General features: G+C 38.4%; 1 protein-coding gene across 2 annotated transcripts; it reads left to right on the forward strand.

Moving 5' to 3' along the window:
* Window positions 1-27,263, forward strand: Rsph3 (radial spoke head 3). 2 transcript variants are annotated; one of them, XM_040283505.2, is made up of 9 exons: window positions 1-365; window positions 5,850-5,937; window positions 15,095-15,236; window positions 16,880-17,025; window positions 18,023-18,226; window positions 20,635-20,797; window positions 22,771-22,857; window positions 23,188-23,536; window positions 26,680-27,263. In XM_040283505.2, the coding sequence occupies exons 1-8, from the start codon at window positions 250-252 to the stop codon at window positions 23,511-23,513; spliced, it is 1,272 nt and encodes a 423-aa protein (XP_040139439.2). In that variant the 5' UTR covers window positions 1-249; the 3' UTR covers window positions 23,514-23,536; window positions 26,680-27,263. The 2 variants fall into 2 exon arrangements, with proteins under 2 accessions (XP_040139439.2, XP_021579621.3); XM_021723946.3 differs by lacking the exon at window positions 26,680-27,263 and adding an exon at window positions 23,868-25,042 and having other exon boundaries at window positions 2-365.

Here is a 27,263-nt window from a genome sequence, read left to right on the forward strand (position 1 = left end):
CCCAAGCGGAACCCCAGGTTGCTGAGCAACCGGAGCCGGCGCCGCCGACTGGCTCTGCGCTGCCCCGAGCAAGTCGAGTGCAGCTCCCGCCTCCTGCTCCGGCAGCCTCGCGTCGCGCCCACCTCCCGGCCCGCCGCCGCTCCTCGCCTCGTGGAATTCCTGCTCTTGGCACTACCCTCAACTCTCTGGCTCCGTCGCCTCCCTAACGTCCACCTGCTTCACCGAAAGCAGGGCAGCTCGACCCCGGACATGACCTCCGCGCTCACTGACCGCACCTCCGGGGCCATGGGCACCTACACCTACACCAGCAGGCCCCGGGTCCTGCCCTGCCAGCGCCGCCGTTACCGGGACAACCTGTTGCAGCCGTGAGTGACCAAACCAGCCCCTGTCTGATCACCACTTTCGCCCTGGCAAAAGCTGCCCGTGCTACTTTCGTTTGCACTCTGCCAAAATACAATTTCTGAGAAACTCCCGTGGTGTGAAGCAGTGAAGCCGAAAGGGACGTGTGTGGACTCTCTTAGTTTACTTTAGTGACTCCGAGTTGCTGGCACGATCCATAACACGAATACGAATCTCCCTATTTCCCAAACTTACAGTCAACTAACGCTTGTTGAGGCAGTCATGTACCAGCCACTTCACTGGGGAAGTGAAGTGAAACATTTTTTGGATGCACGGTGCTATGAAGTTGGTTTCATAACTTCATTATGCAAATGAGGAAACTGAGGTACAAGGGTGACAAACACGATAGCATTTACAAAATCCTTCCCACACCAGTCTTTGGGCAGGACTTAGGTTGTCTTTATATGCAGAGCTGCAAATTTATGATGAATTTTTGCAAATATTCAAACAACCATACATAGAAGAGACCATAAACTTATGGTTCTATTAAAATTGTTTACATAAGCCTCAAATTTTGGAATCAGCAGAACTTCACACAAATGCAGGCTGCATGGAAGCAGGAATCTGCATCTTTTGTTTACCTAGGACTATTCCTAGCACTAGTAAGCACTCAGTACAAACCCTGAATGGACTGTTGAGCATCAGCAATGCAACTCTTGATGCTTATTTCATACCCTGAGTCTAAATTTATAATTATCTTTTTTAGGACAAAGATTTCAGTAAAGATTGCTATCACTTAAGAGAAAAATTAAGACAGAAAACATTAATTTGAAAGGAGATATAGATGTTATATAAGGATTCAATATAAAAATGACTCCAAGAACACTTTCTGGTGAATTTAACTGATTTCTCACAAATCATTACTAGTAAATCAAACCAATAAATTAGGACTGAGAGTCAATGTTGGTTTATTAGGGATTATTTTTTATAATTAGTTGATTTATATATTGAAGTAATATGTATCAAAGTAATGTAGAAAACACAGTAAAATTTTAATTTCATGTAAGTAGTTGCTTTCAGATCTTAATCATTGATATCCTTGTGGATAAGGCTGACATAATATCCTTATGAATAAAATATTGAGAAAGTGTCCATAAGAATATTGTTAGCTAAATTTGCTGGTGAATGACAAAATGACCATATTTGAAAAGAGTATGCTTTTATGTCACTCTGTCTCTATTCCATAAAATCTTTAGTCCTATTTTGTTCAAAATTTTATGTTGAACTAGGCAATTCGTTCAGTTTTCCAGATGACACATAGCTGAAATGGATATCTTAATAGGCTTGAAGTGAGTTAAGGTTACAAATTATCCAACTGGGTTTATAACTAGATTGATACAAAATATGAAACTTAATTGGATAGGTTTAAAGTTCTGTTTCTTGGGACTTCATGAGACTAACCAAATGCTGAGAAAGACAAGTGGGTAGTAAACAAGTGTTAGTGCAATGATTACAGTAAGAGAGAAACACAGCATGAAGTTAGAGCATACAAGAGGGTCCCTAGCTGGGGGAAGAAGGACATGTCCACAGAGAGATAAGAAAAGCCTTTTTGAGAATATGACATTAAAGTTAAGATCCGAAGATAGGAAAGGATGGGGACAAGAGGAAGGGGAGGGATAGTTTCCAGGAAGAAGAAACAGCATGTATAGAACCCCTCATAGGAAATGAGTCCGGTTTTTTTGAGGACCTTATAAAGTCAATGTGACCAGGGAAGAAACAGACCTACAGGAGAGCAACAGGAGCTAGATACACCACATTCAGGCTTGGTCTTTGTTTTAGTTAACTTTTTCATCTCTGTAAATACGTGACATGAACTTAGAGGAGGAAAAGTTTAATTGGGGCTTACAGTTTCAGAGGCCTCAGTTCATAGATGATTCAGAGTCCATTGCTCTAGGCCCAGAGTAAAGCAGCTCACCATGGAGGAACAGCCCCAGGAAGAAAAGCTGCTCCCCTCATGGCAGGGTCAGGAAGTAGGGCGGAGGGAGGAGCCATGTGGAAGATGCATCCTTCCAGGGCATACCCCTAGAGACTTATGTCCTCCAGCCAGACCCCATCTGCCTATAGTTACCACCCAGTCCATTCAAACTAAGATGGACTTACTAGTTACAACTCTCACTATTCAGTCATTTCACCTCTGGATATTTCTGCATTAACAGAGGAATTTTGAGGGGACACCTAATACCTAAAACCCTAACATTCTGCCTCTTACTCCCAAAAGCTCATATCCGTCTCACAGTACAAAATGTATTTAGTTCATCTCCAAGTGTTCCACAGTCTTAACAGTTTTAGCATTGCCCAAGAGTCCACCTCCAAAGTCTCATCTGAAACTCAAGGCAAACTCTTTGTTGTGAGCCCTTGCAAAAATCAAGAGAAAGTTGCATATATCCATATACAGTGTAACAGTGCAAACATTCCTACCCAAAAGGGAGGAATAGGATCACAGAAAGGCCAAAACAGGACCAAAACCCAGCTGGGTGAACAGGTCCAATAACTCCACATACAGCATCTAGGACACATGGCTATGAGATTTTATTTCCAAAGGGCTTAAGTATCCCCCCTGCTCCTTTGGCCTTGCCAGTTGAAGGGCACATGGGCTTTCTTTTAGCCTGGATCTCTGCAGCCAACAGCTTTTCTCCACAGATGGTCCATGTTATTGGAACTCTTAATTCCCAGGATTTCCATTCCAGCTTCATCTTCAAAGCTTCATGTGTTGCCCTCTTAGGAGTGGCCCACAGGGACTCTGACCCTGATACACTTTGCCTGGCCTCCTGGGCCTTCCTTTGAAATTCCCATAGAAGCTTCCATGACCCCCTAACTCCAGCAACTGCATTCCTGCAGAACCTATACCATGTGAATGATGCTGAAATCTGTCATCAGCTTACACGGTACCTACACCACCAGGAAGAATGGCTGCAGTGGCCTCTGAGTGCCTGTGCAGCTCATCATGGTGAAACAGTTTCCCAAGACCCCTTGTATGAGCAGGGCACGCCCATGATCTCTTCTTAAAAGAATTTTCTCTCCTGTGCCCAGGAGCCTGTTGTGGGTATGGGTGAGCAAATTTCTGAGATGCTCTTTCCTATTATCTTGTGTAAAGTACTTGGCATCTCTTTAGGGACTATAATATCTTCATTAAGCACAGCTTTCTTGGCCCCAGCTTTACTCACACTTTTCTGGCCTAACAAGTTTTTAAAATACTTGAGCCCTGCTTTCTGCTCCTTATTCTCACAGTAAATCTGTCGAAAATCTGCTGGCAACATCCAGCAGATGTTGTGCTGAATGCTGTGCTGCCTTGAAATTTCCTGCACCAGATTAATTAGCCCATCACTTTTAAATTCAGCCTCACACAAAGTCTAAAAACATGGGCAAAATGTAGTCAAGTTCTTTGCCAGAGTATAATATCTAGTCCAGTTCCTAATGGAGTCGTCATTTCCATCTGAAACCTCATGAACACAGTCCGCATTCTGTCACCATTCTGGTCTTCTGAGCTTACACTAGAATCACCCATTAAACTCTGCTTACAGCATTCTAAAGCTCTTTCAGCTTGCATCTCTAAACTTTTCAAAATTTCTTGCAAGTCATTTCCAAAGGCTTCTGAACCACATGGCCAAATTAGTCACAGCAACAACTCACTTCTCAGTACCAATTTCTGTTTTAGTTAGCTTTTTCATAGCTGGGACCAAAATACGTGACATGAATGACTTAGAGGAGGAAAAGTTTATTTGGGGTTCATGGCTTCAGAAGTCTTAGTCCAAGACAGCTAAATCCATTGCTCTGGGCCTGAGGAGAGGCAGCCTGTCAGGCAGGAAGGGCCCAATGGAGGAGAGCTGCTCAACTCATGGTGGGGACAGGAAGCCAAGAGCAGAGAGCTAAAGAGGCCACAGCGAAGAGGGACCCTTCCAGGGCACGCCCATAGTGGCCCACCTCCAGCCCTGTCACAATTGCAGTTACCACCCAGTCCATTCAAACTAGGATGGACTTATTAGATTACAACTCTTAACAGTTCAGTCATTTAACCGCTGAATGTTTCTACAGAAACACAGGCACGTCAAAACCATAACAGTCTTTATTTTAGTTATATTATAGGCTATTGGAAGGAGAGGGAGAGAGAGAGAGAAAAGAGAGCACACGTTTTCCATTTAAAATTATCTTTATTGATGGTTTTTAATTTATAAAAGTAATATATGTTTCTTGAAGCAAATGAAAAATAAAAATACAGATAAATAAAAACAGTTAATCATCTCCTGCCTGCCTCTATTCCTGTTTCCCTGCTTTAACCAAACATAACAGTCTTTTTTCTTCTTTTTGTACACACATAAATAAGCACATATATATATATATATGGAAGAGGCTTTATTTCTGAAATAAAGTCATACCAGCATATATTATTATACAATTGGCCTTTCCCATTATTCAACAATTTCTAATTCCTTTTTCCTCCTATTTTATCTGCTCTATTTTCTTATGTATATATGCACATACATATTTAATTATATATAAATGGACTCACACTCATGCTTGAGGGCATTATTAGGACAATGTGATACCTCACCCCCCTTCCCTTGCAGCCTGCTCACTCACCCCTACCCCAAGGTAAACCATGTTAACAACTATGTAAATTCTTTGGGACTTTGCTCCTTCCCTGAAAGAGTGGCCAGCTGAGCTGAAGTAATACTCAAGTAATTTACAAGTTGGAAAGGAAGAGTTGTGAGCTAAAAATAAAGTTAGTATATTGATCATAACAGAAACTACCAATGGAGGAGGTCATCTAAGGATAAGAGAAAGCAGAGCCCTGATGAAATCCTCCAGACCAGAAAGAGCTGCAAACAAAGGTTGAAAAAGAGCAGCCAGAGAAGAAATAGGACATCATTTAAATGCCCACTGTGTATTCATATTTCTTACTAGTGATCATTCTGACCCCTGAGATTAAAATTGTATTAATTTTAAACCATACCTTTAAAAAATATCTTTAGGTTAAAAGAATAATGAGAAATTTAACTTTTTTAAAATCCAAATTCTTTTATACATGTAACTTTTCAGTCCTCAAATCAAACTTTTTTTAGTTCTTCAGAGCAGGCTCTTTTTCAGAAGGGCCATTTTCACATTTGTTAAGTAATCTTACAGATTTACAACTGAAGCTAGCTCTGCCATTTACTAGCAAGGTGACCTTGGGCAGATTCCTTTCTGTTTCCTCTCCTGTCAGACAGAATCATAGTTCCCAACTTGAAGCTTATTGTGAGCAGTAAATAAAATAGTACATATGAAAGAGTCAGACATACAGTAAGCTCTATATAAATGGCAGCCATTTGTCTCCTTTTTTATGGGCCATAGTAAAACAGAAATCTGTTTTCTTAAAATGTTTATATCTTAGTCTAAATACTGTTGACAGTGAATTTATTTCATAGACATCAACACTCTATTAAAATACTTATTTAGAATTTGCTGTTTTACAGAGAAGAAGAACCTATGCGGTATGGAAACATAATGTATGACAGAAGGGTGATCCGAGGCAACACTTACGCACTTCACACAGGGTCGCTGGTAAGCACAATTTGTGTATTGTAACTCAGAGCTCTCAAACTGTGCTGAAGGACAGGTAGCACACTGGAGATGACATTGGAAACAATCAGTGAATTCAAAGACAAATCAACAGAAATTACCCAGTTTAACAACAAAGAGAAAACATACTCCAAAAAGAAAGGCAGCCCTTGAATTTGTTGTTTTTGTTGCTGCTGTTGTTGTTGGTTGGTTGGTTTTGAGATGGAGTTTTACTTTGCTATAAAAAATGGTCTTGAATTCCTGGGCTCACATGATCTTCTTGCTTCAGTCACCTGAATGTTGGCATTACTGGTATGTGCCACAGCACCTGGCTGAATCTGGAGTCTTTTCATTCGTGCTGGGGATCAAACCCAGAGCCTCACATGTGCTAGGCAAGCACTGAACCACTGAGCTACACCAAGCCTTTCAAGAAGATTCTTTTTTCAGTCCTGAGGCTTAGACCAGGATCTTGCACACACGTGCTGAGAACATGCTACACAGTGAGCTTCGTTCCCAGCCCCTGAATTTGGATGTTTTTTTGTTTTGTTTTGTTTTTGTTATGCAGGGGGGTGCTCTACCACTGAGTTGCATCCCCAGTCCTTTTTAGTTTTTATTGAGTCAGAGCCAGGGCCTTGCTAAATTGCCCAGACTGGCCTCAAATTTGGGTTTTCCTGATCTCAGCACCCCACCCAGTAGCTAGGAATGATTCCCATACTCAGTTAGATGGGGGATTCAAAGCAAAACCCAGGCTCTTCACACTCCAAAGCTCCTCTGCCTGAGATAGGGATAGTCTTGTGTGTGTGTGTGTGTGTGGTAAATATTTGTAACAAAATTTATCATTCTGACCATTTAAAGTGCAAACTAAGTGCTATTAACTACCATCACAGAATTTCGCAAGCTATCACATCACTATTATTTTTTAGACCAGAATTTATTATATGCTATTGCATTTAGATAATGAAATATAAAATTATATAGAGAACATTCTGCTGACATTTTATTATGTATTGAGTTTATATAGCAGGGGAAATAAAAGGTTTATTTTATAACTTGAAAGAAAGAAAGAGAGAGAGAGAGAAACACCTTTGGGATCTGAAGAATGATTTAAAAAAAAAAAAAAAAAAAACTACATTCATGTTGTCAGATTCCCAGGAGAGGAGGAACAGTGTGGGATGAAAAAATGTTGGAAGATAAAATGCTTGAAAACTCCACAAATTTAACAAAATGCCTACAGATACAAAAAGCTAAGTGAGCCTCAGTGATAAACCCAAAGAAATTGACACATCAAATTTCTGAAAACTGAAACAAAAACTCTTGGGAGGAATGGCATGTTGACTAAAGAGGAACACTGGTTGAATGACACTGCAGTTTCCATCTGGACATGGAGGCCAGAGGGGGTGACACAGTATTTTCAGGTCCTGAGAGCAGAGGACTACCAAGCCCCAATTCTAATCCAGTGAAAATATTCTTACCCAAGACATTCTTAGGTGAAGGACTAAAAATTTGTCATAAGCCAGCCTACCCTTAAAGAATATCTACAGGAATTTCCCTAACAGAAAAGAAATGGTTACAGCAGGAGGCTTGGGACTTCCAAAGGGAAGAAGGAACAAAATAGTAGGTAAAAATAAGAGTAAATGTAACAATTTCTTTCTTATGATTTTTAAAATTATGTTTGATGGTTCAAGCAGAATTATAACATTAACTGATGTAGTGCTTAAAATACATAGATGAAATGTTTAAGATGATTACATTTTTAATTATATATAATTATATTTTAAAGTGGGGATAATATAAGGATCTTTAAATGGGGGTAGTAAAGGGAAGTAAGGTTTCTATACTTCACTTGAAGTCGTAAAATGTTGATAGACTTATATGTTACACATGTATTGTAATACCTGGAAGAGTTGTTAAAAAATACAGAGATATATATTTAAAATGTTTCCAAATAAATCAAAATGGAATTATAAAAATGTTTACATGTTCGAATGATACTCTGAGTTTCTCTATCAATTTAGTATCAACCAGACATACAAGATCCACCTGCATGAGTCTCTGGACAGCCTCACCATCAAGGTTGGACTGCAGCACAACTTCAGTGACACAACCACATATGGAAGTTTAAAACCCCTGGAAAGTCAGCACTGTATGTCTGTACACAGAGAGGGAAAGAGAAAGAGAAAGTATAGGCCCTTATACCTATACTTCCTTTTTGATCTCCCTCAGTATTGAAGATTGAACCCAGGGACACTCTACCACTAAGCTACATCCCCAGACCCCTTTTTAAATTGTTGCCCATGATTACCTCAAACTTGCAATCCTCCTGCCTCAGTCTCCCAAGTAGCTGGAATACAGGCTTATACCACCAGGCCTAGCAGGCCAGCACCTTTATGGGGTCCAGGGCATTATCCAAACAGTTTTCCCATGGGAGCTTTAATTAATCAGTTTAGAGCATTTTAGTTGATTCTTTTAAGCCAAATTCCAGTAGGTCATGCTGTGACTAAGAGCTGGTCACTTTAAATTCAGGTCAAATGTTTGAATGGTCTGTTTAAGTAAAGCAGCAGGAAAGCAGGGAGTCTCCCTTCCCTTGCCAGCTAAACAGGAGAGATGTCTCTAAGTTTATCTCTAGTCACTGGGTGGAACCATTCAGGTAGGGTATAATGTTAGATATTGTACCAAGGTTTGTCACTGGACAGGGGTCCAAGGAGGGCCCTCCAAGTGGACAGTGAGAGGTAAATTGGGCATGGACAGGTTCTTGACTTGTGCCACTGAAATTAATTTCAGGACACATGGAAAACAAGGCACAAGCAAATGTTTATTAAAAGACAGCAAAGCAAAGATAAACAGACCCTAACACACACTAGCAGCAGGTGCAAGTGCTCCTTGACTCACCGAGGATAGAAGGCTAATGACACAACCAGGGCCCAGTCCCCTGACTACACACAGGATTTTTCTAGGAAGAAAAGTACAGGTTCCCAGGCAAGCTTTTGTGAAAATCGAATCTTATCTCAATCAGTTCATACTTGAGGTTCACAATGTCTCTTCGTGGTTAAGCAGTCTAGCCATAAATCAATTCTGGGCACATTGTACAGGTCCTTGAATCTGGTGACATTTAAATAGATTGTTTTTGTTCTAGTTGATCTGGTACAAGAATATGCTGGAGGTTTTGTCTACTTAACTAAAGAGACAAGCATGACTGGTCATGCTCATAAATGTGGCTCTCCCTGCCTCCTCTAAAGGTCTCTTCTTCTCTCTCCCTGAGAGTTCATCTATCTCAGGGTGATTGAGCACTGCTTCAGGTATAAGAAAATTATAATTAAGATGGAGAACCAATTCATTCCTGGATTTTGGCACACACACACACACACACACAAAAAAAAAAAATTTGAATGCCAAGGCAAAATAAAATTATATGTACTCACCATGCCCACAGGAAGGCAGGAAAAAGAATATACAGAAATGGGGGTGAGGTTGTAGCTCAGTGGTAGAGTGCTTGTCTCACATGTGCAAAGCCCTAGTTGTGATCCCCAGCCCTGCAAATAAAATAAAGTTGCATACAATTTCTGTGTGCAGCTTTTGTCCTGGGAGCTTAAGCATTCAGACCTTTTGCCCACCCAGGGACGCCAATTGCCGGGTTGCTCGTGACTAAAACACTCAGGGGTCACTCCAGGGGAACTGAGCTGATTGGGCTGCACAAAATAACCACACAAGGACAGAAATACCTTTTTCTTTGGGGTTGCTCCTCTGACCTTAAGGGTCCGAAGAAAGAGAGAGAACATGCTGACCCCTTTTATTGAGGAGAAGCTATTCAAATGAGGCAAGGGGTCAGGTTTTAGGGGGCTGAGTCTAGCTAGCTTCATGATGTCTGCTGTCAGCAGGTTGACTGACATCTAGGTAGACCACACCCAAGGGCACAGTAAGATAAGGGGACACACAAAAGGCATTTCCATGAAACATTCTATCCCAAACAGGGCAAGGGGTAATATTACAAAGGAACAGCAGGTGAGCTTAGCTCCACCCTTGGGGCTGTAGGAAGCCACGCCCATGCATGTCACGCCCAAGAACCCAAGAAGGGTGGGGCAGTCTAGTGGCATTTCTGCTACCCAACCCTCAATCATCCAGCCAGGAAGTGACTCAGTCACATGCGAGGTTGGTCTCCCACATCTGTGTGAATAGTGAGGCCTATGTTCATTAAAAGAGAGATGAAAAACAAGAACAAACAGAAAACAAAAAGTAAGATGGCAGACTAAGCCCTAATATATCAGTAATTTCTTTAAATGTAAATAGTCTAAATAATTAAAAGATAAAAGTTAGCAGAGGAAAAAAATAGTGGCCTACCTATATTGGTCTATAAGAATTATCATTTCAATTCTGACATTTTAAGTTGACTGAAGGCAAAAGAATGGAAGATACATCATGAAAACATGAATTTTGAAAAGGTAGTTTTGAGGAATCATAGAAAAGAAATTAAAAATAGGTACAAAAGACAAAAGAAAAGACAAGAAAGTAAAACTTAACTCTAGAAGCTTTGGGCTGAAGTCCTTCAGGTTTTGGACCATCATTCCTAAGCCAGTTCTGTTGCTTGTTGCTCCCTTGCCCAAATTTCCCCAAAATCTTCACTCACAATCTTAAAGTTACTGGAAATTCAACTGTTTTGAAAATTGCCCTGTGTGCTGTAAATTAGCCCACTAATACATGTATTTTAAAACAGATTGAGCAAAAGGAGACATTTATGATATCTATGATATATGACACTTTCTAATGTTATCTACTAACCAGATAATAAAGACCACATCAGCCTAACATCCTCAGAATTGCCGGACCACCATGAATCATCTTGTGATACCAGACTGATGTCATCCCAACATAACCTTCCCAAGTTCCCAGTACCAGGTCTCCTTTAAAATAAGAGGCTAAGAACCTCTAGATGGTCTTCATTCTCTCTTGAATCTGTCTCTGCTTTCATAATAAATCTGTGTGTCTCTAACTGATGTGTTCTTAAATTCATTTCTGTAATTTTGTCAAGAACCCTACTCATCCTGAATTGTCCCCCTCTCCAGGAACTCCTCAGACCTCCTCTGGTGATAGTTGTGGCTATATTAGCATCAGAGAAAGCACACTTCAGAGCAAATAAGACTGTGAAAGACAAAGACATTATAGAATGATAAAAGGAACACAATTAAACCAAGATGATATAGCAGTCCTAAATTTGGATGTCTCAAAACAAGATGTATGTTTGAAATACATTCAGTAAAAACTAATAGAACTGAAAAGAGAAATACAGAAATCCACAATTTTAGTTTCTCTTAGAAAAAAAACAGCAAGATTATTGGAGATTGGTCAATATCATCAACCAATGAACAGGTCATAGCAGTCAGGAAGATGTTCTGTAAATGTGAACAGCAGAATATGAATGGCTCTCAAGCACCTGGCAAGAGCTGCATGACATATCTACCATATGCCCCATGAACACCTGTGAGAGAACTAAAATCACACAGAATATGCTTCTCTGACCATAACAGAAAAACTAGAAATCAGAAACAGAAGATAACAGGAAGATGCTTAAAAACAGGAAAACAACCAGAAAGTAGAACAGATTTCTGAATAATCCATAGGATAAGGAAAAATGTCAAAGGAAATTTTAAAAGAACACTTGTAACTGAAAAAAAAATATAGCACATTAAAATTTATGGGATGGAGCCAAAGCAGTGTCAAGAGGGAAAGAAGAAAAGCTTTGAATCAGTATTAAGTTCCTTCCTCAATAAACTGGATAAAAAGAACAAAATAAACCCAGAGTAGTAGGAGGAGGAAAATAAAAGATAAAAGCCAAAATCATAAACAACAGTGAAAAATCAGTGAAACCAAAGTTGGTTCTCTGAAAAGATAATAACATTGATGAACCTCTAAAGACTGACAGGAGAGAAAACATAAATTGCAAATATTAATAATGAATATCAGAGGATGTAACTACAGGTACTGTAGCCATTAAAAGATTGAAAGGATGATAATGGTATTCAAAAGTGCTTTTATCTACTATCTCCTCTCATGCTCAACACAGTGCTTTACTCCTGTGGCCCCAAATGTTACTGGAATTGAATATCCATACTGCCCACTGCTCTGAGTGACCAAACATTTGGGAGCAGAAGTTGGTGGAAAGAATTCTTTTCATTCAAAGCTGGCCCTGAAGAAAACAGAGGGGGCTTTTTGTCTCAAGTCTCTATCTTAGAGGGCTTCAAAGCACAAAGACCTTTTATAGGAGAAAAAGCGTACAGCAAGACAATGGACAAGAAATCCATACCTCTCTAGAGGAGCAGGTCTCCTTTTCTTCCTTCCCAGAATTTAGCAACAATGGACCTTGACCTCCTGGGATCAGCACCTGCATTTTCTTTTCAGACAGACATATTACTTTTCTGCAAGTTAATCCATGTGCTTTACCCATAGTAGATAATACAACAAATACTGTGTACCATGGAACTGGAGAAGGGGGCAGTGCATTACAGAGGCCTTTCTTTAGAATTTAGAATACCAGAGAAAGGGATGGGTCCTTAAGGATTAGGTAGGCCAATAATTCTAAGAACAGCTTCCCCAGTGAGCTGTTGTTACACAGATATGTCTGGGGTGGATGGGCGTGGATTTCTATACACATCAACCAAGTAATTCTCCACATTTTGCAGAGTGTCCTCTACTTCCACCAAATTCCAAAACTGTCCCTCTGAGGATTGCATCAGATTCAACAGGTTAAGGCTCATCCCACAGGGCGGCCTCCCCTTCAAATGCCAATCTCAAGCACAGGTGGTGGCCTGTACTTCTGACCAATTGTTATGAATTAAGATTCCCCTGACCCTCTCCTTGAGTTTGATTAATTTATTATTGCCACTCGAAACTCAGAGAATCAGAAACTCAGAGAGTCACTCTGTTACACTTACTGGTTTATTATAAAGGACATTGCAAAGGATACAGTTGAGCAGCCTGACGGAAGAGAGTCACAGGGCAAGGTGCATGAGAAGGGGTACAGAGCTTCCATACCCTCTCCTGTGTGCCAGTGTCCTGGAACCTCACTTGTTCAGCTATCAGGAAGCCCGTCTGATCCCTGCTCCCTTGGGGTTTTATGGATGCTTCATTATGTAGGTATGACTGATTACATCACGGGGTATTGGTGAGCTATTTAACCTTCAGCCTTTCTCTTCTTCCCTGGGATTGAAGGGTGAAGCAGAAAGTTCCAATACTCTAATGCCACATTGGTCTTTCTGGTGACCAACGCCATCCTGAAGCTATTTAGGGACCTCTATTCACCACCCATCTCATTAGCATACAAAAGATATTCTTATCACTCCAGAAATTCCAAAGGTTTAGGAGTTATATGGCAAGAAATGAAGATAAAAGACCAAATATATTATTTTAAATGAACCACAGTAATACAAATACAAACAAATATACACATGTAAATTCAACAACATAGATCAAACTACAAAATTCACTAACGTGAAATAGAACTTCTGAATACTCATAACTCCTAAGGAAACAATTTCATATTTAAAAACAATTTCATATCTAAAAAGAAAAACGAAATCTTCAGGTCCAGATAGTCTCACTGGAGAATTCTTCCAAGCATTGAAAGAAGAATTAGCAACAATTCTAAACAATCTCTTCCAGGAAATAAGAGAGAAAGGAGCATTTCTCAACTTGTTCTATGAGGCCAGCGTTATTGTCACAGGAGAGTAGAGAGATGAAGCTCCAAACCTTTGGCCTTGCGTCCCAACAAAAGAAAGTTTAAAGTCAGACATGAAAAGCAAAGCAAGAGAATTCTATTATGAGTGAAAGTAAAGTCTGGCTCAAACAGAGACTGACTGTGGGAGAGAATGGGTTGTCTCCAGGCAGAGAACACGGAAGGAAACAGGCTACTTCCAAATTTATTGCTGTTTGGTGTTTGCCAGGAGAACGGGGTTCCACGGCCTGCAGTCTATACCAATCACATTTTTGACTCCTCCCACCTGGCAGTTTTTGACATTGGTCCTCATGGGAATGGTCATGGTTACCATCCCATTCAGGGGGGTCTTCATCTACAAGTCAATCCTATGTCAGTGCTGAAGCTGGGTTCAATGACTGGGTAGACTTAGTGCCCCTGAGTTTTAATGAAATTTCCCTCTGAAATACACAAGAAACCTATGGCATAAATCCTAACTTTACAGTGACTTCAGTAGACCCTGTTGGAGTTAGTCTCAATATCTTTCTTGACATATTTCTTAACTGGCTCCTTTTGTTTCTACCTGTTTACTCTCAGTATTAGTGTACTCATTGTTGTTCTATAAGTTACTTAATTGTTTATTAAAGGCAATTCAAGTAAACCCTGTGATCCTGCTAGGTTCTTGGTTCACAATTCACTGCTCATTACTACTACCTAATATTATCACCCTGTTACCTAAAATAAATAAAGACAATACAGGACAAATAAAGAAAAAAGAGAGCCATGTTACCACTGGAAGTGCCGAACTGCTGGGAGCAATTAATCCACTTGTTCACCTGGAGAGACTTCATTTGGACATAGAATGTTTTCTTTGTGAGCTAATTAAATTTTTAAGGAAATTCTGTTCAAACGAAATTTAGATTTTAAAAAATCATAGTGCTTTTCAGTTTCTTAACCATACATTAAAATTTATTGCAACAAGAATAGTTAAATCAGTTTTATGAAGCACCCAAGGAAAGGTGTGTTATTCCACAGGATTCTGCACCCATTTTTCTAGTTAGCAGGCGGACTTGGAAGGTCCATTTGTGCTTTGTCAGATACCTTTTTTGAAAGGTGTATTACTCAACAAAGTAACAATAAAAGTCTTCATTATCAAGTCACTGATAATCAAGAAGTACTATTATGGGATGCATGCTTTTTATTCTGTGCAGAAATCACTTTCATTTTTTGGTTTGGTTTGGTTTGACTTGGTACTGTGTATTGATTCAGAAGTGCTCCACCACCGAACTACATACATCTCCAGCTCCCCACCCCACCCCACCCCACCCTCACCTTTTTTTTTCTTTGCAAAATAGGGTCTTGCTAAATTGCTCAAGCTGGCCTTGAACTTAGAAGCATCCTGCCTCAGCCTAGGAATCACTTTTGGAATGCCCTGAGAGGTATTTCCTAACTTTTAGAAGCCTTTTCTTTCTCTCCCAGTCTGGGCAGACTGATCCTCTAGAGCTTCAGAGAGCACAGGCAGCTAAAAGGAGGGCTCTTGCCAGGAAACGAGCCCAAGAGCAGCTCAGACCACGGACACCAGAACCTGTGGAAGGCAGGAAGCACGTGAATGTGCAGACAGGTATGTGACCATGCCATTGACACCAGGGCTCCGTTGTTCACTTAGCGGTCTGTGGCAGTTCATTTTTACTTGGTCTTTATATCACGTATGTATCTTCTGTGCTCACCAGTCCTTCCCAATCAGATGTAAGGAAGCCCATTCATTAAGCAAAGACATATCTGTACTATTATCATACTGGACATGGGCGGAAGTGTGGGTTGGGATTTTTTTAAGACAACAAGGGGATGGGTTGTGGCTCAGTGGTGGAGTGCTTGCCTTGCATGTGTGAGGCACTGGATTCGATCCTCAGCACAACATAAAAATAAATAAATAAAATAAAGATATGGTGTCCATCTATAACTAAAAAAAATTTTTTTTTAAAGTTTTATGATCAAACTAATTCACTCTTAGCCCTTTTCACATATTTTATTTTAACCTGTGGTTATTTCTCTTAGCCCAACATGAATCACAGTTCTTTTCATGAGGAATTAATACTATAGGACAGCAATGTAGTCCTGCTTGGCCTTTTGTCTATCTTTTGAGAAGACGAAGCCCACTCATATCTGATCCTCTGCCTTCCATACCAGCCTCTTTTGCTGTCTCCTTCTTTTCTCCCTTCACTCCAGAGCCACACAGGTCTTCTGAGGCAGGTGCCAGGATTTTCTACTTGTCTCACTGTTACCTGGACCCAGAGGGTTTGGCTGTCAACAGTATCTTGGTGATCTGACAGTACCTGGCATCTTCCTTGGGCTAATGTGACTTCTTAAAGATTCACCTTGTACTCTGCCAAAATTGGGAGCAGATTCATTCAGATTGCTTTTGTAGTAAAGATTAAAGGAAGAGATCCATTCACACTTTTCCCCCCTACCTCTAAGCCAAATCTGGCCTAGATTTGAACCAGTGATCAGTCAATATAGTCTAGATTCTATGGTAGCAAAGATAAGGTGTTGGCTTGTACCACCAAAATATTAAGTGATATAATAGCCCCTTTTCCTCAGGTACTACACAAGTCCCATACCTGTGGATCTCCTCTATTATTGCAGAGATTCCATATGACAGCAATTATGATTCCTTTTACATATGAAGAAACTGAGGATCCAGAAGATATATCTTGGCTAGATCCTGTGTTCTGGCTAGTGCTCATGTGCTTCACATGGTACCACATTGTCCCTGTTTCATATAAGTTATTTCTAACTTAAAATTTGTTTTCATACGTATGTTTGTAATCTGTAGGATAGAGAACATTAAATAACATGGTGACTTGATTCTTGATTTATAATATCTTGGAATTTTCAAATCTTTATACATCAACTGTGTAGGAACTCAGTTGCATCTACACTTTATCAACACACCATCCCCTATTACACTTTGCATCTTATACACACCTGTGGTCTCATATTCTTCAATTCCATTACCTAGTACAAAGCTCCATGACTTGAAAATAGTCCAGCCTTACTGACTCTATGATCTTCCAGATACATAAAACTCTTAATCCAGTGTGTGAATCAAAGCCCATATTGGCACTTTCATTCCAGGACTTATTTTCTAATCCATTTAATTCTGTTTTGAAGGAGATAAAGTTTCAAATATATATGTATTTCAAACATATGTTTGTTTGAAATATACCAGAATTTCAAATTTAGTGTATATGGTATTCTTCTTAGAATTGTACCTTGAAGAAATTGCTGATCGTGTAATAGAAGTTGATATGGAATGCCAAACAGATGCGTTTTTGGACAAACCACCGACACCACTCTTCATTCCTGCCAAGACTGGCAGGGATGTGGCCACCCAAATACTAGAAGGAGAGGTACAGTATATTCTTTCAGCTTCCTTCTAACATCTTATAAATGATATAAATTTAGGTTTAGGTAAGGCATAACATAGACCAGAACCACTTTCACATTAAGAAGGATTCTGCTTTTTGGATTGCTCTCCCAGATGTGTTTAAAATAGTTTGTCCTATAAGTACCCAGAAATATTTTTAAATAATATATTATGACTTATCCTCTTATCAGAAATAAAATCATCAGAAATATTTTAGAATACTTATAATTTGGTTTCACTTTTTTATATATGTGCTTAATGTATGTACTTAAGACAGATTTGCACCAAATAAGGAAGACGAATATTCCCGGTAGAAGAGATTCTACTCTTAACTTGTGGATTATATACATTTTAAGAAGATACTCTCCCTGTTTAGAAGAATCTTAATTACATTTTCACATCAATGTGGAATGCATAAGTAGACCAGTTTATGATACTAAACAAAAGAAGGCAATGATTATATGCATACATGAGATTCAAGACTTGAAGGAACTTGAAAGAACTGTCACTGACAGTGGGAAATAAATAAGTCTTCAGAAGCTACAGAGGAGGGTGTTTTTGCCTCCAAACCCTAAACATTAATTACTTAAAATATTCATATTCTTGTTCCTTTGTTCATCAGTTTTAATGAAAAACAGCCAGGAAAAAATGAGCAGGAAAGGCAAAGAATAAGGACAGGATAGAATATGCCCTTTGGCTCCAGAGTTTGATCTTAAAGTTTCTGAGTATCAGGGTTCACATTGATGAATGTATACTTTTTTCATAATTTGACTTACTAGATTTTTGCCTATTAGCACAATGCTGTCCTGTGTACCTTAAGGGTTATTCTGAGAATTAGAAACCACAAGTACCAGCACTCTGGCACATGGACAGCATGACAATAATACCCTGTTGTTAATATTTTTTATATTTTCATGATGCATTTAGTTAGTAACTACGATTTTATTTACTTTTTTTTTGTGTGTGTGTGTGTGTTTAAGCTTTTTGACTTTGACCTTGAAGTTAAACCAATGTTAGAAGTTTTGGTGGGGAAGACAATTGAGCAGGCCCTTCTGGAAGTGATGGAAGAAGAAGAGTTGGCCAACCTGCAGGCCAGTCAGCATGCATATGAAGAAATACGGAATGTGGAACTGGCCGAAGTTCAGCGACTGGAAGAGCAAGAGAGACGACACCGAGAAGAAAAAGTATGGAATTCTATTTTTCTTTGTTAGCCAGTTGTGTGTGTATGTATGTGTGTGTGTGTACTAAAGCAACGGCCCAAGGGCCTTGCACATGTTAGGTGCATCCTCTACCACTGTGTTATGTCCCCGGCCACTCTTAATCTTTTGACTCTTTAATGTATTATGTTCAAAATTACATGTGGCATGTTACAAAGCTAAAGATATTTAAATATATATTTTTTTAAATCTATAGTATTTGTTGCTCAGGTCTTTCCTTTAGATCATAAATATTTCTTGAACTGACATTTTAAAATTTCAGTTTACATAAATGTATCTAAATTAAGATTCTAGAAGTTCCCAAATTAAATGAAAGTTCATAAATTAAATGTATCTGAACTGGAAGTTACTCTTAAATATCAGGAGTCAGAAAGATATTGATTTGCCGTAAGTCAATGAATTCTGGGTCTTTTTCTCAGTGGCCAGTCCTTCTCTGTATCCCCAGGGATAATCCAGAATTACTTGGATCCTTACTGAATATTTTGCAAATTATAACTTTAATAAAAGAAATTTTACAACCCAGTTTTTAAAAATATACCAATAGCCTGCTATTAGGAAACTCTAGACTTGGTAATCTTTACATGTCTGTTCCGATTCTGACAATAATTTTATACTTATGAACACCTTCTATTGTATATTAATGAACAAATTAAAAAGCAGTGCCTGAGTACCTAAACCAGTTAAAATAACTTCCCAAAGGGCCCAGTTTACGATGAAGAACAGTTTGTTGGGAAATTCTTCTCAGTAGTTAATCAGCTGGACCTCAAGTTTTCCTCCAAAATGCATAATTGCTAACAGAGCACACAGTTTATGGTGAGGATCGTGCAGATGCAAAACTTTTCTTATAAATAAAATAACACTGAAAAAAACAACATGGACCTTTATGGAATTAATTAGTGAAATGTTTCTCAAAAATTTTTATTTATTATTAGGAAGTATATTATGGAAAAAATCAAGAACATAAATCATCTAGATCTATAATTGCTGAAACTTTGGAAATAAACTTAATTAGAAAACGTGTTACTGCTCCCACTCCCACCTGGGAGTAGAGAAGTGTGTTCATTGGTTTTACAGATGGTCTATGATCTAAAGGAAGTAACAACAAAAAAAAGAGGCTTTCAAGTTCAGAACATTTTAGCTTTGTGGACTGAATTTTTACACATGAGTTTATTCATTGATCTATGATATTAAATTTAAAATTATAAGCAATTATAATTTTCCTGTCAGTGTTATTCTATAAATACTAATTAAAAATATAGCCAGGTGTGAGGCATGGTGGCACACACCTGTAATCCCAGCAGCTCAAGAGGCCAAGGCAGGAGGATCACAAGTTCAAAGCCAGCCTCAGAAACTTAGTGAGGCCCTAAGCAACTTAATGAGACCCCGCCTCAAAATAAAAAATAAAGAGGGCTGAGGATGTGGTTGATTAAGTGCCCCTGGGTTCAATCCCTGGTACCAAAAGAAGAAAGAAAAAGAAGTATAGCCAGGTACTATGTAATCCAAGCAACTGGGGAGGCTGAGACTGAGGATTACAAGTTTTAGGCCAGCCTAGTCAACTTAATGAGACACTGTCTCAAAGTTAAAATAAAAAGGGCTGGGGATATAGCTCAGTTGTAGAGTCCCATCGGTTCAATCCCCAGTACTATAAAAACTTAATATCATTTGATAGCATCTGTACAGTCAAGCACGTGTATTATTTTGTTAGCTTTCATGCTATGACCTAAGTATTTGGCAAGAACAATTTAGAGAAGGAAAAGTTTATTTTGGGCTCGGGGTTTCAGAGGCTTAATCTGTAGTCAGTAGACCTCATGGCGCTGAGGCGGTGGAACATGGCTGAAAGGTGCAGGGAGGAAAGCTGCTCAGCTCCTGGTGGCCAGAAGCAGGAGAGAGATCAAGGGGTTGGGTGGAGGGATACAATTTCCAAGGGAATGTCCCCAGGGACCCTCTCCTCAGAGTAAGTCTCACTGGGCCAGTGTTACCACCCAGCGCAGGAGCCCTTCCAAATTAGGATGGATTGATTAGGCCACAGATCTTATAATGTGATCATTTTACCTCCAAATATTTCTGCGTTAACACAGGAAGTCTGGGGGCATCTCATAGCCAAACCAGAACAATCATGAAATTATTTTACTTGAATAAAATAATCATGATCAGGAAATGAGTTTTACCGTTAGCTCCGTCTTTTGTATCTTTCTGAACTCAGTACCCACTAGTTGAAACTCATTAAAATCTTAATGAAAGATCTTTAATAGATACCCTGCTGTCTACTTTTTGGTAAGTCCAAATTCTTTCAGTTATTGATTTCACTAAATTCAATGTCTCGGGAAGACAGAATGCCTAAATAACCATCTTTGATGATGTTTTTCTCTTGACAGGAGCGTCGTAAGCAGCAGCAGTGGGAAATAATAAACAAACATAACGAGACAGCACAAAAGATTTCTGCCCGTGCATTTGCACAGCGTTATCTGGCCGACCTTCTCCCATCTGTTTTTGGCAGTCTCAGGGATAGCGGCTACTTTTATGATCCTATCGAAAGAGGTTTGTGAAGATTTTTGTTAGATTAACTCTGTTTTAATAAGCATCCTCTTAATGGTTCAAATTTATTTCATGCCCATTTTTTATTTTGAATTAGGTTCTATTTCTGAAACAAAAATGTTAATTATAGTTGTTTTAAGTGAGCACTATTACTGATAAGAGGTGTATTATAGTGCCATGCAATTAAGTAAAATTATGTATCAAAAAATTAAAATAAGCCATCTTAAAAAAAGGTGTACTATAAAGATCTTTATTGTAGAGTGTTAGCTCTTCTTTTTTTATATATTTATTTTTTAGTTATAGGTAGACACAATATCTTTATTTTATTTTTATGTGGTGCTGAGGATGGAACCCAGTGCCTCACACATGCTAGGGGAGCACTCTACCCCTGAGCCACGACCCAGCCCTAGGACTTCTTTATTAAGAAGCAACATTTTATATAGAAATGTGGACTTGATGTCAAAAATTTAAATCCCAGGTTCATCATTAACTACCTCCATGACCTGAAATGAGGACCTTTTAGGAATTATATCATAAAGTATATGAAACTTTGTGTAAACTATAAAGCACTACATATGTGCAAATAGTTTTTATTATTAACTTTTTCCCAGCTGATTCCCTGTTCCAATCAGAAACCCTTTGGGGGCCGATACAGAAGACACCCTTTCATTTAATTAGGTGCTTGCATTGCACTGTGTTAGGTATTGGAGACAAAATAAAAAAGTAACAGGAACTCCAGTCTCTGGCTTTCAGAGCCTACAGTGTGTGGGCCATCTGTTAGCCTGTCCTCAGAGCCTACTGTCCTTTACAGTCCTGCCTCGGAGAGATACGGCAGATATAATGGCCATTTCTCAGAAGTACAGAAGCTCAGGAAAGATAAAGCCTTGTTCCTGGGAGCTTACTATGGCTCTCACACTGACCTGGAACTCCAACTCCGACCCACTGTTCTCTCCGTGCTGCGGTCCTGCCTTTTGGGCTCATGTCAGGCCTCCTACTATTAGTCACAAAAAACAGTAGCCCTTTTTTTCCTATCATGGGTTGCCGTAAACATCGGGTAAAATTTGCAAATGAAATTCATGCCTGAGATTTCAATTATTTATAATAGCGAATATAATAGTCTAACAAATTCTCCACTGTCATACCAAAAATACCAATTAAATGCCTGCCTCCCAGAAAAGCTGTTTTCAAAGTTTAACACGCATATTATAATGGACCATATTTTTGAAATGCTTACACAGTATATTTCCATTTCAGTCAGAACAAACATATTATTAATGCAAACACCTAATTTCTTACCCATTTCTAGATGGCTGCCCTCTGACCTGCATCCTCTGAGTCCAATCAGCTTCCATTATGCCAGGGGTCTCAACTGGGGGCATTTGTTTTACTGGCAATGCTCAATCCCAGATGTGCATCACATTTCACTGGGTTCTGCCAAATCCACATTTTCCTGTGCCTCCTTGATCCGTCTGACATTGCATCTATTAAGCAAAGTTTAAATTATGTGACTCCAAGAAAGGCTTCATAGTTTTTAAAATATAACTTCTACTTTGATAGAAAGGAAACTGACCAAAACACAGCCTTTGCAAAAGTTATGCTGTATAAGTCTATTTAATATTTTCTATTGAGAAAACAATGGTGATAAATCTGTTACATTAGGGGAAAAGCACTTTCTTCCTATTTATAATGATCCATAAGGCTGAGGAAGAACAGAGTTACTTTAGGTAGAGGGGAGCAAAGAGAAGGGGGAGGGGTTATGGGGTAGGAAGGATAGTAGAATGAGTCAGACATTATTACCCTGTGTACATATATGACTGTAGGATTGGTGGGTTTCTGCATCATATACAACCAGAAGAATGAGAAATCATACTCCATCTATGTATGATGTATCAAAGTGCATTTTACTGTCATGTATAACTAATGAGAATAAAATTTAAAACATTTTAAAATTACTTCATGAAATTTCCTTTTTACAGATATTGAAATAGGATTTCTCCCATGGCTAATGAATGAAGTTGAAAAAACCATGGAATATAGCATGGTGGGAAGAACAGTGCTTGACAGTAAGTTCTTTTATTTTCAGTGGACAAACAAATGAAAGAAATATTTTAATTTTACATTACTTAAACTTTAAATCTATTCATTATATTAACAAAGGCCCAATTTTTGCCCTTAATTTTTTTCTGTAATTTTATTAGTATTAATGTCTCCTGTTGTCATTGTTTTATAAGTGGTGTTCTGTTAAAACAAGCAAAGAATATAACTCATATTCAGTATATAAAATGGTGAAGAAGTTAAGACTTTAAAGGTTATGATATAGGAAGGATGGGGCCTGGTGAATGTTTTATACTCATCAAAAATATAAAAATCATAATGACTTCTGAACTTTGCAGTGTTGATCCGGGAAGTGGTTGAAAGGAGACTGAATACTTATGAGCAGAAAGACAACAGATATCCTTCTCTAAGATCAGAGGGATTTTATGATCCTAGAGTAATGGGAGAAACCCTGGGGAATTATGATCCAAACCTACCACAGACCCAGGAGCCATTGCTGGGCACAGACTACCTACAAGGAACACAGTATGGAAGAAGGTCCTATTCCCAGGAAAGGAGGTTTATAGAAGAAGGAGTGCTCTTGGAGCAGGAGGAAGACACAGAAATGAGGAAAACCTTAGGGAAGGAAGACCCATCAGCAGCAGGGGGAGCTTGGGAGCCATGAAGCAAGTCAACGATAACAATCAGGTAATGATGCACAGGCCCCTCGGGAACTAGAAATTACGTTGTATTTAGTCAACATGTCTTTTTGTCTAATGAACTGAGCAAGTGAATTGTGATAAAATAATAAAACAAGTAAAGATAACACTTTAACTCATTTATTTAATAGAATATCCAAAGGCTATATTGTAATTCTTGACTACTAGCTTCCCATTACCACTATATGTATCGAAAGAATCTATTTTTTCCTTAATCCTTCTAACTTGCGGGGCGAGGGGGTGTAGTATGCTATATAATGTGTAATATTAGATATCTAGATCATAGATTCTAATTACATTGAGCTTTTCCTTCTCTATAGGGAAACTATTTCACCCATTCTATGAAAGAATAACTAAATGTTGTGATACTGAAGACAGAAGTACTTCCTCCCTACAAGGACAAAAACTCTCTCCCTATTTGTATTAAATTAAGCAGATCATTACCCTTTCTATATTAGGGGATTCTCTGGATGGGTGATATGTTCTCATCTGTCTTTTTTCTCATTCCTACTATGAGAAAATTCAGGCAGCACCAATAAAGCAAAAATCCTTGTTTACCCTTATGCAGCTCACTCCCCTCTCCAGAGGAAAACCACTGTTATTAGTTAGGTGAGTGCCATTAAGGCCTTTTCCAAGTATTTATATATATCTGTGTTTCAGCATCTACAAATTTATAAGTTGATTTATATATATATATATATACACACACACACATTAATACATGTAAATTGCTCATCTTTTAAAAACAGGGTATGATGTTATAAATTATGGCTGTTATAGGAATTCACATTTGGCTTTTTTATCTGAATTTGTTTAGAGAATTTGCCTGTGGTATTGAAAAATCATATATTATTTTATTTCCAAAATCTTGTTGATATAAAGCAATAAAGGCATTCTTCTGATCCTTTAAGTGGCCTATTTTTAGAATATTGATTGATATATTATCTGTAATGATTTGAAATAATTTATGATTATTAAAGTTATCAAGTAACTTTCAATTATTAACACATTCACTTCTTAAAATTTCTTAAATTAGGTACCAAGGATGTAAATGTGGAGAGTGTACCCATTTCCCCAAATATCACTCTATCATTAAGACCTCCGCAGTCTTCCAGGGCATGTGTGCTAGTGCTCACATTTTCACTTTCTAATGTTAGTGCAGTCGGCCAGTAGACATCAGAGGAGTGCCTGCTGTGTCAGGAACTGTGCAGGAGGCTGCGGGTGAATTGGGCACCAGACCTGAATGCTACATGCACATTTTTTACAGCCCAGCAGTGGAGCCAAACAAAATAAATGATATACATGGAGAACTCAAAGCTCAGGAATTTTAAGTGATTTGCAGTAGGTGACTAGCCTAGATAGTTAACAGGACTAACACTGTAATACAAATCTTCTTATCTGTAATCTAATGTACTTTCTTCTAACCAACCTGCTGTCCTTGTGAGGTACAAAGAATTATTTTAAATAAATTATTGCATTAATGGCATTTTAAAAATTGGAATGACACCTGTTATCTATTACTGGGGTAGTTCCATCTTGTTAAACAGTGTTTATGCTGAGCATGGTGATATGACTGTGATCCCAGAAACTCAGGAGGCTCAGGCAGGAGGATCACAAATTCAAGACCAATCTTGCTCAGCAACTTAGCAAGACCCTGTCTCAAAATGAAAATAAAAAGAACTAAGAATGTAGCTTAGTGGTAAAAAGACCCCAGGTTCAATCCTTAATATGAAAGGAAGGAAGAAGAAGGAAAGAAAAAGTTTTATGATCATTCTAAAATTTATAAGATACTAATTATTTTTTTTTTATTTTTGGTACTAGGAATTGAACCCAGGGGCAGTTAACCACTGAGCCATATCCCCATCCTTTTTTTTAAAAAAAAAAATATTTTTTATTTAGAGACAAGGTCTCGCTGAGTCGCTTAGGCCTTGTTAAGTTGCTGAGGCTGGCTTTACACTTGCAATCCTCCTGCCTCAGTCTCTCGAGTGACTGGGATTATAGATGTGTGCCACAGTGCCCAGCTATAAAATATTAATTTTAGCAAGAAGATTAAATAAGGGTTGTCACTAATTATTATTATTACTTATTTTAAAAAATCTACAACCAATTTTTGGAAACCTTAAAATGGATTTGAGATTGATATCCTCTATGATTCTAATTATTCTTTATAATTATCCAGTCAACTAAACATTTTTCAGATATTTGCTAAGCATCCAGATCTATGTTCTGTACTTCCATAAATTAATTCAATTTATTAAATATGTAGAAATCTGTAGACCCCACATTGAAACTGATTAAACAAAAATAATTGGAAGATTAAGGTATTACCTGTGTGAGAAAACTCCGAGAAACTGATTTTATATTATTTGGAGAAAAGAATATTAAATGGAAATTTTGAATTTTCTTAAAATTTATGAAGAATTTCTTCAGGCACATGAAGAATTTATGATAAATTATAAGGCAATATGCCTAAGTTCCATGTGTCTAGAAGACTTTTGGTAACCGCAAGCAACTTTGCAAATGAGTTGGATGTATAAAAATCTTCAAATTGCAATTGGGTTTGCCTACATTCACTAACATTCTTCTCATGAATTCTCTTCCTTTCCATTGTTTAAACTAACCTTAAGCTGACAGAAGCTAAATCATAAAATGAATAATATAATAAATACATATATTGTAATTCTTGCCATATTTGCCCATCACTAAAATAGATGACAGAAGCAGAATGTCATCTTCTCTGACACAGGCATCATTGCATTTGAGCCATCTGGGGGTTGTTGACAGGGCCTGTGGAGTCCTCTGAGCAGCACAGGGTGGAGATTGAAAGCATGAACTGAAAGCCAGAATCTGCAAGGAGACAGTCTTCACAGAGAAGGTGGTTTGCCATTCTCAGAGCTTTCCTTTTCTTATTTTAACTGGGAAAAGGAACTGGTTTTCTTCTATTTTTAAACCATATGTTCCATATGGTGGGGGGGCTGTAGAAGGAAAATTATTTGAAGTGTATAATCCCTTTCAAAGTCACAGTCATAATGAGAGAAGCAGTATTTTGTATATTATGTCAAAATGTTAATGGTACTCATTTCTTCTCTCCTGGTAAGGTTTTGTTTTTTTGTTTTGTTTGTTTTGTTTCAGTGATGGGATAAGACCCAGGTCCCTGTGCATGCTAGGCAGGTACTGTACCACTGAGCTACAACCCCAGTCCCAATTTTCACTTTCTGTATTGTTAAAACATACCAACCACATCAACTAATTTTTTTCATCTAGCATTAATATTAATACGCTTTACTTGCTGTGAAAAATTTGACACATTCTGCCTTACTCTTTTTTCTACAAGTAAATCAGAAAGTATGTGTGTGTGTGTGTGTGTGTGTGTGTGTGTGTGTGTGTGTGTGTGTAATGGTTCAATATCCAAGGCTATTTATCTCAACTTATTAGCATACAAGCATTCTGAAGAGACTCAAACATGGGCCTAATTCCCCCATTGACTGGCTTGCACCTATTGTTTCTTAAACATAGTGCCTTGGTCTAACCAGAATCAGCCTTCTCCAATCTTGTTCAGAGATCCAAACAAGAATGTCACAAAAAGGGTGTCACCATTGTGAAAACACAGCACTCATAGAGTTGGATTGGTATTTGTAATTCTCCCTTATAATTAGAGAATATGTTTCAGTGATATCAACTTACATCATTAAACTGTAATAAACTGATAATTTAGA

The sequence above is a fragment of the Ictidomys tridecemlineatus genome, chromosome 8, assembly GCF_052094955.1.
Source record: "Ictidomys tridecemlineatus isolate mIctTri1 chromosome 8, mIctTri1.hap1, whole genome shotgun sequence".
NCBI classification, from domain to species: Eukaryota; Metazoa; Chordata; class Mammalia; order Rodentia; family Sciuridae; genus Ictidomys; species Ictidomys tridecemlineatus.

Bases quoted from the DNA above. Each gene is read 5' to 3' on its own strand.
- Rsph3 (XM_040283505.2), top strand. From the start codon at position 250: ATGACCTCCGCGCTCACTGACCGCACCTCCGGGGCCATGGGCACCTAC. The intron at 17,026-18,022 runs GTACAGTATATT...TGTGTGTTTAAG, and splicing joins CCCAAATACTAGAAGGAGAG to CTTTTTGACTTTGACCTTGA. The intron at 20,798-22,770 runs GTTTGTGAAGAT...TCCTTTTTACAG, and splicing joins TTATGATCCTATCGAAAGAG to ATATTGAAATAGGATTTCTC.